Source organism: Bubalus bubalis, chromosome 4 (assembly GCF_019923935.1).
Source record: "Bubalus bubalis isolate 160015118507 breed Murrah chromosome 4, NDDB_SH_1, whole genome shotgun sequence".
NCBI classification, from domain to species: Eukaryota; Metazoa; Chordata; class Mammalia; order Artiodactyla; family Bovidae; genus Bubalus; species Bubalus bubalis.
In genome coordinates, this window is record NC_059160.1 from 155,010,791 (window position 1) to 155,025,705 (window position 14,915).

Sequence of the window (14,915 nt, forward strand, 5' to 3'; positions counted from 1 at the left end):
TCTTGAGGGCCTGGCAGTGGCGATAGTGACCTCCCCGGATGCCCGTGGTTTTCACAGGGAAAACCACCAGGGCCCAAAGCACACGGCAGCCCTCAGGGGCTGAGTGTGACGTTGGCAACCCGCTCAGGCAGATGGACAGCCCTGCCTTGGACGGTAGCACTCGCCCTTTTCTTGGACATACCACACTCCTCTCTGGCAAACCTGGGAGGAGGCAATGAAGGCTGTTTTTTATGTCCTGCCAAAATGAGGCCGGGTTGTTAAAAGTAGAAATAAAACTTATAAGACGGAGATACCCTCTGTATTTAAATATCCTCTTTAGTTCTGGGAGGTGGGAGTGGGAATTAGGGGAATAGGGGGTAGGAGGCTGAGGTTACATTTTGTCTCTATTTTGTTAAAAATTCCAGGAGGCAAAATGGGTTTCTGGCCCGTTATCTGCCTTTCCCCACCCAACCTCTACCCCCTGGGGGGCCTCCTGTGTCCCCTGGCTTTCCTGCCTTTGTCTGCTGGGCTGGGATCGGCCTCCTTGTCACAGCTCTGGCCTTTGTGCTTCCGCCCTGCCCTGCCTCACAGGAGGCCTGTGCTCTTGGAAGACATCCAAGGGGCAGGGAGCCCAGCTTTGATAAACATTTGGTTAGAGTAGCTTCCACAGCTGTGAAATGGGAATAAAAATAACCTGTGAGGATGCACTAAAATACCAAACAAATTCCACAGTTAAAGCATCCCTCCAAGAAAGCTGATGACATCCCTAGTTAAGATGGGTGAGCTTTCCCCTGTCACTTGCCCTAAAGGTCCTTTCACTCAGTTAGCGCTGTTGCTTTTCACTCAAGGCCTCTTACACCCTCACTGTTGAGGGTATTGCCCGCAGGCTTGTCAGTGGGCCGGGCTGGCAACACCTGGGAGCCTGTTGCCCTGCAGACTCACCCCACAGCAGCTGAGGCAAAATCTGCATTTAACAAGATTCCCGGGTGATTTGCATGCACTTTCAAGTTTGAGAGGCTGTGTCTCAGACACCTCCGTCCTGCCCTGCCCCACCTTCAAGACTGTTTTCTCTTTTGTGGTTTAGTTGTCTGCACCCTCCTTCCCTGCTTAAAGTTGCCTACTTTAAAGGGGCCTGGCTCCGTCTCTGGGACACGAAGATCGCAGCAGGTAGCCCTGGGCACTGGGGGTGTCTGGGAGGTGGGTCTGGGAACCATGGAAGCCGCCTGAGCTGGCAGCTGCAGGTGCCTCCTCCAAGCCTGTCAGCAAGGTCAACTCTGGGGCACCGGGCCGAGGAGGTAATTGGAGCCCTCCTTTGTGAAAGGGGGCTAAGAGCCTTCCTGGGCCATCTGGTGCCACTTGCCCCACCCCATCCGTCCCAGCTGGGCGACATGATCAGAATCAGGTTGTAAATGTTGTTTGCTTTTTGTAGACACATGAAGCATTCTATAAAAAGGTTTTTGGTATATGTTGAAGTTTAAATAAATAGTCCAGAAAACGGACTGTAAATTTATTTTTTGTAGTATTTTTTTTTTTAGTGGGAAAAATGTTTGAAATGATTTTCCTGATTTTGCTAAAATGGCCTGCCCTCCCCCTGCCTTCAGGTAGAGGTGGATGGAGGGCCTGTGGGGGTGAGTGTGGGGCCCCAAGCCTGGGGATGCCCCTGGCGGTCTGGAACTGTTTTAGGTACTAAGCTTCTAATCTCTTTGCAGATTTTTCTCAGCTGTTTTCATTCGAGTCCCATCACTGATTTGTGTTTTTTAAAAAAACATCTGCTTCTCCCTTCCCCTCCCTGCTTGTTCCTCTTCTCTTCTACATTTTCAGTGCATTTCATTTTACTTATTTTTCTCCAGCAGGCTTCACCTTTTATAGCTTGTTGGGAAAATTTGCTTTCTTCCCTCTGTGAGACTGACCCCAGGCTGTTTGCCTTGCTCAGAGGCCAGGAGCCAGGCTCTGCCCTGGCTTGGTGAGCCCTGTCCGCCCTGGGCAGGATTAGGGGGTGGCCCTCCAGTGCTGACTTCGGGAATCAAGTGGGTTGGTTGGTTGGTTGTCTTAAAAAGTATATTGCAGTGAACTGTGCAATTTTGGATATAAGGATTTTGAACATCTTAGAGCCACAGTCTTTATGTCGTTCAGGCATGAAGAAATGGAAGAAAAGGTGTTTAATTCTAAGTTTTATATAGTTTGTGTTGCGGGGGGGAGGGTGGGATATCTCTGCGAAGAGAACATTTCCCACCCATATTAGACACTCAGGTCACATCCTCACACTGAGTTGGAGCAGCTCCCCTAAGGGCTGCCCAGGACTCAGTTATTGGAGCAGAATTTATTTCTGCCCGAGAGCAGGCCCACTCGTCACTCATTACGTCCGTGGCTGTTAGGAGCGTCCCATTCCCCAGCTGTGTTGGCCCTGCCAGGGCAGCCGGCCCGGTGGCGCCTTGGTGCCATCCACAGGGCCTGACCCAGAGCTCTGTTGAGACTCCTGGCTGCCACCATGCCGACTTGTAGTGGTTAAAGCTGCTGCTCTAGGGAACATTTCCTGACCAGCTTCCCGCCTCCTCCTTCCTTCCTGGGCCGCATCCTGCCCTCCTGCGCCTGCCTGACAGCATTTAGCAGAGGGAAGCGTGTCCTGAGCCCCTCCCATGAGGTGCAGGGCTCACTTGAGTTCTTGGTCTCCACAGCCCCACTCTAGGTGCCTGGCAACAGCAGCAGCAGCCAGGACGTGTAGAAACAGGTCCCGAGGTGTTCATCTCCCACAATAAAAGCCTTTCCTCCCAGGGACTCGCAGAGCGAGTTAGTACACTGATGGGTTGCTGGACTCTTGGCTTCATTCATTCATGGTGTGGCCTTGCCTCAAGCCATTTGTGGAGAAGCTCAGGGTGGACAGAAGGCCCAGTCCTCTGGGTCCTGAAGTCCAGAGGTCCCAGCATGCAGGGTTCATAGGTTCTTGTCCATGTTGGAGATGTCGCCGTAAACTGGGCCCAGAAACCGCATCTTGTGCGCATCTGCTTCTGAATGCAGACATTTCATGTGCACATCGGGCTTTCAGAAACAGGCCTGCTGTGATCATCTGGGCTCAGGGCTCCCCGTCCACATTTAAACAGGTGGTTTCACGTTCAGCGGCAGAGGGAAGGCCCCTGGAGGCCAGGCCGGTGCCAGGCCTGTTTCCGCAGTCCTTTGAGAGGTGGAGCGGCAGCCGCTGCAGACGGCCCGGCCCTCACCTGTGTGGGCAGGCAGGTGAGGCATGAGTTGCCTGATGTGTCATTTTCAAGATCTCTCTGTGGGCCCCAGGATTGTCTGTTGCCCCAGTGTTTTCTTCTCTTCTTTTCTTTTTTTAAAGAAAAATGGCCACAACTTCTTACGTTTTACTTGAGGCGAGTTACTTTTGTAAACTCTCCCTTCATTTGTTTTGTTTGTTTTTTGATCATTCCTCAAGATAGGACTCAGGTTATGCATTTTCGCCAGGAACACCACGGAAATGGCATGTCCTCGGTGCATCCTGGCAGGAGGGACAGCCGTTGGCTTGACTCATTGCTGGTGATGACTGTGGTGGTCACTTGGTTAAAGGTGATATCTGTAAGGTTTCTCCATTGCTGAGTTACTATCATGCTCTTTGTAATTAATAAGTGTTCTATGGGGAGATACTTTGAGACCATGTAAACATGCTGTCTCTAATCAAACTTTCGTTGACTAGTTTTAGAGCCTGTTATGGTCTAAAGGTCTTTGTGTGTTCCCCCATTCACATATTGAAATTCTGTCTGGTGCCTGGCTTGATGATGTTAGGACTTTGGGAGGAGCTTAGGTCATGGGGGTGGAGTCCTCAAGAACAGGATTGGTGCCCTTAGAAGAGACCCCTCAGAGCTCCCTTGCTGCTCCACCATGTGAGGACACAGTGAAGAGGTGCCAGCTTTGAACCAGGATGAGGCTTGAACCCCCCTTTGTTGGTGTCTTAATCTTAGACTTCCTAGCCTTCAGAACTATGAGGAATAAACTTCTGTGCTTCAGAAGCTGCCTGGTCTGTCAGTTTGGTCCAGTCTGGTGTTTTGTTATAATAGCCAGAACAGACTTAACCCATTATCAGTTATTTCTGTCATACTAGAATTCCCCAACCTAGAATTCTATGGTTACTGAATGCTGATGATTTAATTACATAAATTTTTACATTTATCCTTCTGCTGTAAAGAACTTTCCCTTCTCTTCCATTTATATATTATTTATCCATTTATATGTATTAGAATGGAGTCATGGGTTCTTTATTCAGTGAGTTAAAATGCATTAATATTATTTATTTTGGTGCACACATAGTTCCAGATTGGGCCAGTGGGGGGAGTCCCTTCAAACTGTCTGCTGTGAAGGACAGCTCTTAAAAATGTGGCTTTCCAGGTCTGTCACATTCACTACTGAACGAGTCTCCATGTGCAGTTTGGAAAAAGCTCCTTGAGTGATTCCCCTGATCCCTGAATTTGGGATCAGCTGGGCCAGACCCGTCATTTTCAAGCATGTATGTCATAGAGCCTCCCCTTCCCCCTAGCCACTTGAAGAGAACTGCTCTGTACACCTCATGCTGGGTTTCTGGGTCAGAGTCTCTTTGTACAAAAGCTCCTGTAGCTTAAAAAGTAATAAAAATAGTAAGTTTGAAAATCGCTGGATTAGGTGACCTCCATTCGAGGCCCAGCATGTCTCCCACTGAGCCCTCGCCTCACTGCTTCCTCCTCTGCCCCACCTCCCTCCCTCCCTTGGCTTCTTTCCTGGTGTCAGCACTGAGGGAGACAGATATCTCCTCCCCAGATTAGCGAGGGGCCCCTTGGTGCTTCTCAGACTCAGCAGGTCTGGGGGTTGTGGGGTTTTGGTGGTGGAAGCTCATAATGCTGTGTTGGTTAAAAACAGAGTTTCAGACAGGAAGCCAAGCTCTTAGAATCCCAGGCCCATTGGAGAGCGCGGTGGGGCTCAGAGCTGGCAGCCCAGGTGTTCCTGGACTTCCACCTGGAGGCCTTCCCAGGTCGGGCAGTCAAGGGCCTGAGAGTCTCCGAACTCTGGGAACCTCCCTTCCCCCACACCTGTGTGGCAGGGCTTGTCACCCGGTGATCAGGGACGGTGCGGGGTGGGGGGTAGAGGGTTGAGGGGCCCAGCCTAACTCCCGGCTGAGTTTGTAGTGTTTTCCCACGGTGAAGAGGCAAACTTCTGGACTCCTGCGGTAGTTGCTGCCACCCTGTCCATTTTTGCACTGTTTGTGGCAGACCCTGGGTATGGAGAGTTGGTCCTAAGGGGTATGGGTTAGAGTAGGACTTAGACACTTCTGGCTCTGAGGGTGAGTCGGAACCGAGTGGGGAGCCTGTGGACTTGAGGCCCTCTTTCCCCTCTGAGTGATAGTGCCCCTAGGCTGAGGCATGATATGACATCCTTCCTGTGTGTGAGATTCCCTTGGGCAGTGAGGCAGCCTACTGGCCTGCCTTATGACCATCTCATTTACCTATTTCCCTTGAAAGTAGCCTGTTTCTTCCTAGACTTCTCCACTTCTCCCCTTGGGCCTCCCTGTTCCTTTGGCCTGTGAATGTTCCCCAGTACACAGTGGGCTCTGAGGACCTGGAGAGTCGAAGGCCTATGATGCGCTGTTAGGCCTATGGTGCACTGTTTGGAGGTGCAGCAGGGCCCCCAACTCTGTTGGGAATATGGCTGCCCTTCCTGGGGATTATATCTGGGCAGATACAAGTACTGGGAGCCTCAAAGGTCAGGTGGAAAGGTTGAATCTTGGTCAATGGCCAGGTCTGGAGAATGAGGTAGGGAGGAGCCAGCAGAATAACTTGGTAGAGTTTTAGCTTGGGATATGGGTGGATAGTGTTGTCAGGTCAGCACAGTTCCACTGGGTTCTTTGCCTGGGGCTGTCACATGGCCCAAATCAAAGGGTTGGCAGGGCTATATTCATTTCTGGAGGATTTGGGGCAGAATTTAGTTCCTTGTTGTTTGTTTTAGTACTGAGGCCCTGTTTCCTTGCTAACCGTCAGCCAGGGTTCCCCTGAACTGCTGGAACTTCTCTCTGCTCTTTGCAGGTAGCTCCTCTGTCTTAGATCCAGCAACAATGCATTGCATCCTCATACTTGGAATATGACTACTTCTGCCCTCAGCTGGGAGAAAGCTCTGCTTTTAAGGGCTCATCTAATTACATTGGACCCACTCAGATAGTTTCCCTATTTTAAGTAAATTGATTATTCATCTTGATTACATCCGCAAAATCTCATTTGTCCTTTTATATGGTTATAAATTATACTTCCTGTTTTTCCTTTTTTTTTTACTTAGCTCAGTAAAAAGATGGCAACTAAAATATTTCTGAAGTCTTCCCAGAGATCTGTGGATTTAGTGAACATATCTAATTTTACTTTACCCTAAAACCCCACAAAAGTTAAGATAAAGGGAATTTTAAAAAAGGAATCACTCTACAAGGACATGGAGAATGGCAAAGGAAGCAAAAGCAAGAAAAAATGTTCAAATCAGGAATTAGATGGGTGAGTGACCCACTTTAAATGTAGGAGTTGGTGACACCATATTATTTTAGGGGGCTTGGAGGGGAGGAGCGTCAAAGCTGGCTGAATATAAGAACTGTTTGAAGGCAGTTCATGTGGTTAAACCCCTTTCTTGTCTCCATGGTGCTTGGTGACTGCATTTTCCCTTTAGCAGAACATTGGAGGTTCCTTGTGATGAAGGAAAAACCGAGGGCCTGGGAGATTCCAGTTGTTCTTAGTAAAGCCTTGTATCCCACTTGGCTTCTAGAACTCTGACAGCCAGCCCCTTACCTTCCAAGCAGGAGATTAACAGACCTCACTGAGGAACCTGACTGACCTAAAGATGCCGACAGCAGAGACTTTGTAGCAGGTGGGCCAGCCGGATCGCCGTGCGCAGAAACTCATCTACGTGCCCAGGGACTCAGTGCTTCTACTCAATTCTTAGGCATTTACTTTTAGTCATGAGGATTACTAATGATTGCTAATACCTGAAGAAAGCACCTAATGTGAAAGGAAGCAAAACAAATGGGGCAGGGGGAGGAACTTGAAATAAATATTCTACTTGGAGAATATTTTGAAAAAAATTAGACATTTTCTCAGAGAGATAAGAGAAGTACCCATGAAATAGGAGTAGGATACTATACAAAAGGAACATTTAGGAAACAAACAAAAGAATTAAAATTTTAAAAGAATAAGGGCAGAGCAAAAATATCAAACCATTAGAATAATTATAAATTTGAAAGAGTTTTCTGGAAAATAGACAAGAAAGATGAAGAAGAGATGGATAATAGAGCAGAAGAGGTAAGATGTTTAAAGAATCAGCTCAGGTTCCCATATCCATTAATAGGAGTGGCAGAGAAAAATGCAAGTGGGAAAATCACCCGGAAAAAAGTTTCCTAGAAGGATATAGGTTTCCATATCAGATGGACTCATCAAATGTTGAGCTGAGTGGATGAAGATAGGCCAGTACCCTGATCAGTTAGACCAGTACCTTGAAATGTCAGTGTGCTGGGAAGAAAAGAATGATCTTACAAGTTTACAGAGAGAAAGAAATAGGTTAAGTACAAAATCAGGAATCTGAGTGGTTTCAGACTTCCCATTACCCTGGAATGAAGATGATGTTAGGGCACTGCCTTTAGTGTTCTCAGTAGAAATGGCTCCCAACCTAGAATTCTATACACAGCCAAACTTTTATTCACAAATGAAGGTAAAGTAAAGATTTTTTCAGACATACAGGGTCTGAAAAATTTTCTTCTTGCCCTGAAGATTTCTTCCACAAAGATGAGCAAAGACTGGCTCTTTCATAGGCTGTATCCCAAATGAGGCCAAGGGAGTTCTTCTGGGCACCAGTCCAGATTAAAGTAGCTCAGAAGGTTCCAGGAGAAATTTCTTCTGGGAGAAGAACTAGAAATAGAACATCTGATGTGAGTGAACTTATTGAGAGGAGATTGGGACAACTGACATTGAATTGGGGGTTGAATATTAATAAATTCATAGAAAATTAAACAGAAAAAAATGAGAATTATTGACTCTAGAGAACAAAAAGTCTAGGAAAAGTAATCATGGCTTACATGGCTTGCTGTGATGACTCACGGGGTCCTAATAATGTAGACTCTGAAAATTAGTGTTGCCGTGGGTATGATTGGAGTGGAGATATGAGAAAGGAGTGTGAGGGGAGTGGTTTGGGACAGGTGGCTTGTACAGGAGTAGAGTTACATTTTCGTCTTCAGGGCAGGAAATGGTGAGGTAACACCTAACAATGAAAAACCAGGGAATAGTAATACAAGCATAGCATGTATTGAATTTTCTAAGACATTTGGAATGTTAACATCAAGACCAGCTAGAAGTTAAGGGAGCCCCTGGAAAGGGACTGGGGCCTTGGGGCCTAGGATCTGTTTTTGTTTTTGTTTTTCCTCAACACAGCATTTACAATCATTGATTCTTGCAGGGATATGTTCAGGAATAATTAAAAAAAAAATGAAAAGAGCAAATCTGGAACACGTGGCCTGTGATAAGGGCAAGTATTGTTTCACAGAGCTCAGATGTGTATGGGAGTATGTGTGTATTGGATTGATTGTTCAGTGTGATTCTTGTGTGTGCTAAGTTGCTTCAGCTGTGTTTGACTCTTTGCGACCCTGTGGACTGTAGCCCACCAGGCTCCTTTGTCCATGGGACTCTCCAGGCAGGACTCCTGAAGAGCTTCTTACTGTGGGCCATCGTAAAAAATTTGAAAGCCATTGTCAGTGGCTTCTCATCGCCAGTTCTCTTTGTACACTTGTGAATTGTCTAAGTATTTTACAGTTCAGCATGTGCTACCTTTTTAATTAAATAAAGCCGAGAGACGGAGGAGGCAACAATCTTACAAGTTAATATAATCCCAAAGTAGATGAGCCCTGTTTACAGTGGTTGCAGAGGTCATCACGCTTGTGGGGCCGGCACCCTCCACCAGCAGTGGCCTCAGTTTACATTTTAGTACAAAGGTGGTCATGGAAAGTGCACAATAGAAGCCTTTTTAGAAAATCACTTGTAAGCCTACCAACCCCCGAAGCCATTTTCATGGTTTTAGCTTCCATTTTGACCTTTAGCCACATGCTTACAAATTGTTTCATAATTGCAAGCTAGGATATTTAGATTTTGAATGCTTAACTCATATTCTCTTTCTTCTTTTGGTTTCTTTCCTTGAGGCAAACTCTTGAGTCATGAGTTTATTGGATTAAGGGTAGGACTTCTTTTTTTTTTAATGTCTCTAACTGTATTGCTTACCAAAGGGTAGTAACACTTTATTCCACTCCCAGCAAGCTATGAATGCAACAGCCTCACCATGGGACTGCCAGCAATAGCGGTGGTGATTTTGTTAAAATAAAAAGTGTAAAACAATATCTGTGAGTTGTCTTTAATTTCATTTCCAGTGACTTTGAGTAGTTTTCCATCTAGGAATTGTTTTGTTCTTCAGTTTTAGAATAATGCCCATATCCTTTGTCCATTGGTCTAACATCAGTCTTCTATTAAGTATGAATTTCTTTGTGTTGGAAATAGTATTTACCCTTTGTCATAATCACTACAGCTGCAGATAATTTATCATTTGTTTCCTTTTTAATTTTAATGTTACTTTTAATTGTTATATGGGAATTTAAAAGCATATCTGTTCTATATTGATAATTTTGTACTTCAGTTAGCTTAAATGTGAAGGATACCCTGTTCTTGAGTGTGTGTGTGTGTTTACTATTTAGAAAGACTTTAGTGTATTATTTAATTCCTCTCAGGTTGCTAACCAGCTATCTTAACACTGAAATAATTCTGACTTTCCCCCTTGTTTTAAGAAGTTGATGTTTGGACAAACCCAATGCCTCCTCTTGCCACGTAAAGGCTTTATTCTGTTATAATAACTTTTGGAGTTGAGACAGTTTGAGGACTTGGAATTAAATAATTGTTTTCTCTACAGAAAACACAACATAGCTTTTGGAGAGTTTTCAGTTGTGGTGGTCATTAGTAGCTGCGAAAATTTGTCTTCTGTTAAGAAGCAGAATTTTTAGTCTGTGTATTTAGGGTAAATGCTTTTGGTGCTGACTGAATTCATTAGCTGGTAGAGAGCTGCGTTTCGCCTTCCTCTGATGTGACTCTACTTGGGTTAGCAACTATGGTGAGAAGTGAGGGACCATAGTCACTCTGGAGTCATTTTGGCTGGCTTCTGGGTTGGATCTGGTTCTAGTTACAGCACCACCATCCTCGTCACCTTCTGGGGTTCTTTGAAATGTGGGTAACACCTCAGGCTGGTGGGGGAGCACTCATCAGTCTTTTCTCCTTCCCTGAGGTTCTGAAGCTGCCAAGCCAGACCTCAGATGCTCATTGCCTTCATTCCGCCCCAAACCCAAGGCTCTGTGTTGGAGGATGTGGCTTAGGCTGGAGTCCAAACAGATCTCACTCTTACCTCCTTCCAGTTAAATTCAGAACTTGCCTATGTGGGGACCTGGATCTTCTGGTTGAAGCTCAGGACCTGCTTCTCTACCCACCCTGGTCCCAGGACAGAGCTGGTGGGTCAAGAGCAAGAGGCAGCTTTTCCTTGCTGCTCCTTTGATGGCGTGTGGGGCGGGGCCCCTCTCCCCACCCCCCGGTCAGGTTGAGCGCCTTCTCTCCCCATGGGGAGGAGTAAACAAGGGGGTGAAGAAAGACTAAACTGCACTGTTTCCATTCAACAGCTTCCTCTTCTGTGGGTTGGAATGGGGAAATAAGTGTCATTAAAACACCCTACCCCAAGACCTCATATGGTTATTTTGGTCCAACAAAAATGATGCAATGTTCAAGCAAGTGTTCTGGGGGTGAGTGGCAGGCATGTAAGGGGACATATCTGAGGGTGATACATCATCTCATGGATGATTAGGGTGTTTCTTTCTGATCATTCCCTAGCATGGATCTGGCTAGTATAGTTCTGAGTGTTTAAGTTACCATGGAGTGAAGGCTTGGGGTTTATATCATGGTTATTGAGATTCTCTGTGTGTGGGTTTGAACCCTGACATTTATAAAGGCAAAGTTATTTCCTGGTTGAGTCTTTGTGGGGTGAGACCCTGGGAGCCCAGTGGAAGAGAGGGAACAGGTGGTGAGAAAACCAGCCCCCTGCAGAGAACCCACACTCCAGAGCACTGGCTCCCTGCAGCGTGCATGACAAGGAGCTCGCTGTGGCCATTCCATGTTGTCCCCATGTACGTGGCCGGAGCAGAAGGAGATCAGGGATCTCCGGGTGGAGAGTCCGTGTCACTTCAGAGTCATCATTGTTCAGAGGCCCTGGGCTAGGGGGCAGGGATGAGGTCTGCCCTGCTATGGAAGGCATACAGGCCAGTGGTAATTAGGTGGTGTCTTTGTAGAGCCAAGATCCAGGAGAAGGAAGGGAGCCTGGCTTTGTTTACTGCTTCAGAGCTTTAAGGAGAGTTCTTTACTACGGTTAGGTTAAATAACTCTAAGGAGCACCCTTAGGATTCCTGAACTTCGGGGTATTGTGCCTGAGTAGCCCTCCCCAGTCTCTGGGGATCTTCGGGATCGGCCCCATTTTATTTGAGGCCCTCAGAGGCAGACGCTTGCTCAGGGTCAGGTCATGTGGCCGAAGGAAGGACTGTGTCCAAGAGTTCCTGTTCATCTCCTTGCAGCCATCCTGTGTGGCCCAGGCTGTGTTCAGGCCTTCTGTGTCCTTACCAGGAGTTGTGTTCATGTGTATTCTGGGAGGGAAGTGTTGTAGAGATGCTGCTCTGCTGGTGGGACGGGGAGGTGGGGATGGGCTGCTGGGTCACTGCCCCCTCCCTGGCTGGTTTCAGGCCAGGCAGGTTGGATACTCCCAGCTGGGCCTTGACCATACTCCCGTCCCTCTGGGAGGCAGGGGGCCAGTGGGCAGTGGTGTCCAGTCTCTGCCTGTTGGTTGGTTCTGCTCTGCGGGAAGGGTGGTGGAGCAGAGGGATGTGGTTTCATGTGCCTGCCTGGCAGCACTTTCTCAGAACATTACAGACCAGGGGACAGGCCGCCAAGGCTGCCTCAGCAGGAAGGGATTCTGTGGTGGCTGCTCCGCGGCAAGGCGCAGAAGCTGGTCTCTTACTGGCAGCTGTGAGTGGATTGTCTCCCCCCTGCCAGAGTAGCCTTGTTTGTTTTTGCCCTAGGCCTTGGGTTACCTCTTGTTCCTCTCCTCACCCTGGGAAGTAGGGTGAGTTCGGGGCTAGGGGTGGGCATTTCCAGTGAGCCTCAGATCCCACCCGAGGGTCAGCTTAAGGCGCCTTCCCCAACATTCAGCCACTGTTGGGCAGCAGCGGATAGTGGAAGAGTTAAGGGTCCACCTGGGTTGCCATCGTGTTTCAAAAATGAACATAGTGAAGGTGGACCAGGCCTTCGGAGTGCACTCCTTCTGAGGGCACCTTCCTTTGTAGGCTTTGGACACAGATAAAGGAGAGTTGGCCCCACCCTTCACCCTGTGCAGTTCAGAATTCTATAATCTAAGCTTTACTGTAGCCCAAGGAAGCCAAAACAGTGGTCCTAGAGGGTGGGAGGTTAGGCAGGGGAAGGGGAGTGGGGTGAAGACTGGCTGCTGTGAGTTCGCAGGACCTCTCCACCCAGGCCAGGGTGCTCTGCCTTCCTTACCTCTTGAGGGCTGAGCTTGCGAGGTTGTCTCAGAGAATATTAGATGAACAAGTGCGACTTCTCCTGACTGGCCACTGTTAGGTCATGCCCAGACTTGCTCTTCATCTCTTCTTCCCAAACTCAACTCTCACTAGTCGAGCCCTCATTTCTTTGTTTGGTTCCCTCAACTCTTGGTTGCTTAGCCCCAGGTAGCAGTGGGTGGAAAGAACGTGGATTGTGGGGACCACTGTCTCCACCCCCATGTTGCCTTGGTGTGGGTCCTGAACGCTGTGGTTTTTGTCTTGCTGTTGGGCAAGTCACATGACCTTTCTGAACTTGTTTCCCTGTTGTGAAGTGGGGGAATAAATACCCAATGAAGAGGTGATGACCTAAATGTTTGGGAAGTTCCCAGTAGAAGTCCACAAGACACTTTTTAGAAATTGCTATTCTCCATTCTTTCAAAAATTTTCCTCTTATTCTTTTGGCTGTTTATGAAAAGTTGACTTTGCTGATTTTTGTCTAACCTATAGCTGGCATTGATATTAAACCTATGTCTGGACTACTGAAAGAACACAGGACAATTTGGGAATTTAAGGAGTCTGTATCTTGCCTTTGCTCCTTCCTTGGGGAGCAGATTTTGGGGAGATGATTTGAAAAATTGAACCTGCCATCTCATCACTCTTCCTCTCTCCACAGATCCTGCTTCTCAGAAGATGCACTATTATAGATATTCTAACGCCGAGGTCAGCTGCTGGTACAAGTACCTCCTCTTCAGCTACAACATCGTCTTCTGGGTGAGTGGCTGAGAGCGGCCGTGTTCTCTGTCCTTAATTAGTAAACCGTGCTTCTTCACGTACTTTGGGTTTACCTGGCCCCCCATGAGGTGGCAGTCACGGCTCTACCCTCAGGAAGCCAGTAACAAGTAAATTATAAGATAGACCATAAAGTGCTGTGATGGGGAAGGCCAAGTGCTTAAAGACCAGATTAAGGTGCCCTTCTTCAGCCTTGGGGGGTCAGGAATGCTTGGGGCTCTGACCCAGTTTCCCTCCACCCACACTCCAGGAATGCCCCAAGGAGACATCAACTGTAAGGTCCTTTGCACACACTGGACTGTGGGCCAGGCCCTGTCCTGGTTTCTAGGAGGTAAGGGTGGGCAAGGATAGTAAAGCCCTGCCCTTGTAATTCTGGGGTTCAACTGGAAGAGGTATTAGCTTAAGAGCGTCAGAGCAGGGAAGGAGAAGCCACTTGGCCAGGGTGCTTGGGAAGGACATTCAGAAGAGAAGGCTTGTGGGCAGAGACCTGAATATTAATGAATACACAGCCATGTGGGGTCTTGGGAAGAAAGCGCTGGCTAGGGAGAGCAGCAAAGGTCCTGAGGCAGGAATGAGCTTGGCATGTGCAAGAAACAAAAGGAATGCCATGTGGCTGGATCTGAGTGAGTACAGGGCATAGGGGACACAGGTTAGGACATGGGCACAAAGAAGCCAGGTCATGTGGGACTCAGTGGTTCCCAGTAAGTAGCTGGAATTACTTTCTGCTCCTTTTAATAATGCTTGGTAGGTTATAAGTTGGATGGTGTCATCTGATTTTGGAAAGATTCTGAAGAGTGAAGAGATGGATGGTGGTCCCAAGTTCTGAGATGAAATTTGGGGCAGAAGAGTTAGAAAGATCTCTTAGCCAGACACATGGAGTTGTCAGTTTCCTGGAAATGAAAGTCTTGGCCACCATCAGAGGAAAGGGTGACCAGATTATTGAAGGAGAGGAGAGGAGGAGTCTGAATATGGAGGTGGGGTTGCTAGAGGTGGGTTGAGGAGGAGAGTCCACTCCAAAGTTGGCTGTGAGTGAGTGGCCTGAGGTCAAAGGAAGACCAGGATATTTTTGTGTCATGGAAGTCTCAAGAGGAAGCCCTTCATGTAGAGAGGAGTAGGGTGAGAACAGAATATTGACATTGGCTTTGACAAGGTAGAGGTTGTGACCTTGACTAGAACTGCTGGGGAGTGGAAACCCAGCTAGAGTTGGCCCAGGAGCTAATGGGACGTGAGAGAGTGGAGACCAGTGACTCATGACAGTTCTTTCAAGGACTCTTGCCTTAATGAAGAGCAGAGAAATTGGGTACTAGCTGGAGACAGTCAAGGGGTTAAGAGAGATATCGGAGCATGTTGGTGGGATTGGTTCAGACAGAGGCAGACATTGATTCTGTGCAGAAGAACAAGACCACATGACCATACACAGAGACTTTTTAAAACCTCCCTTTAATATAAGCACCGTTTCTGGTGTCTGGGTCTGCAGTCTGTGTCTGGGGGGACCAGATGGAGACGGAGGCACAGGATGAGTGGTCATGATGCCACATTT

The 14,915-nt window shown here is 47.6% G+C and overlaps 1 protein-coding gene across 5 annotated transcripts in view; it reads left to right on the forward strand.

The window, feature by feature from the left end:
* The window catches only part of TSPAN14 (tetraspanin 14), a 56,479-nt gene that overhangs the window by 12,973 nt on the left and 28,591 nt on the right, over positions 1 to 14,915 (forward strand). Inside the window, exons 1-2 of one of the 5 annotated variants that reach the window (XM_006064759.4) lie at positions 970 to 1,146; positions 13,260 to 13,357. In XM_006064759.4, coding sequence (XP_006064821.1) covers positions 13,277 to 13,357 — 81 coding nt within the window. In that variant the 5' untranslated portion in view covers positions 970 to 1,146; positions 13,260 to 13,276. Of the gene's footprint in view, positions 1 to 969; positions 1,147 to 2,242; positions 3,211 to 12,032; positions 12,057 to 13,259; positions 13,358 to 14,915 lie in introns of those variants that run through there. The other 4 variants (XM_044942375.2, XM_044942373.2, XM_025284859.3 and 1 more) reach the window with 4 other exon arrangements.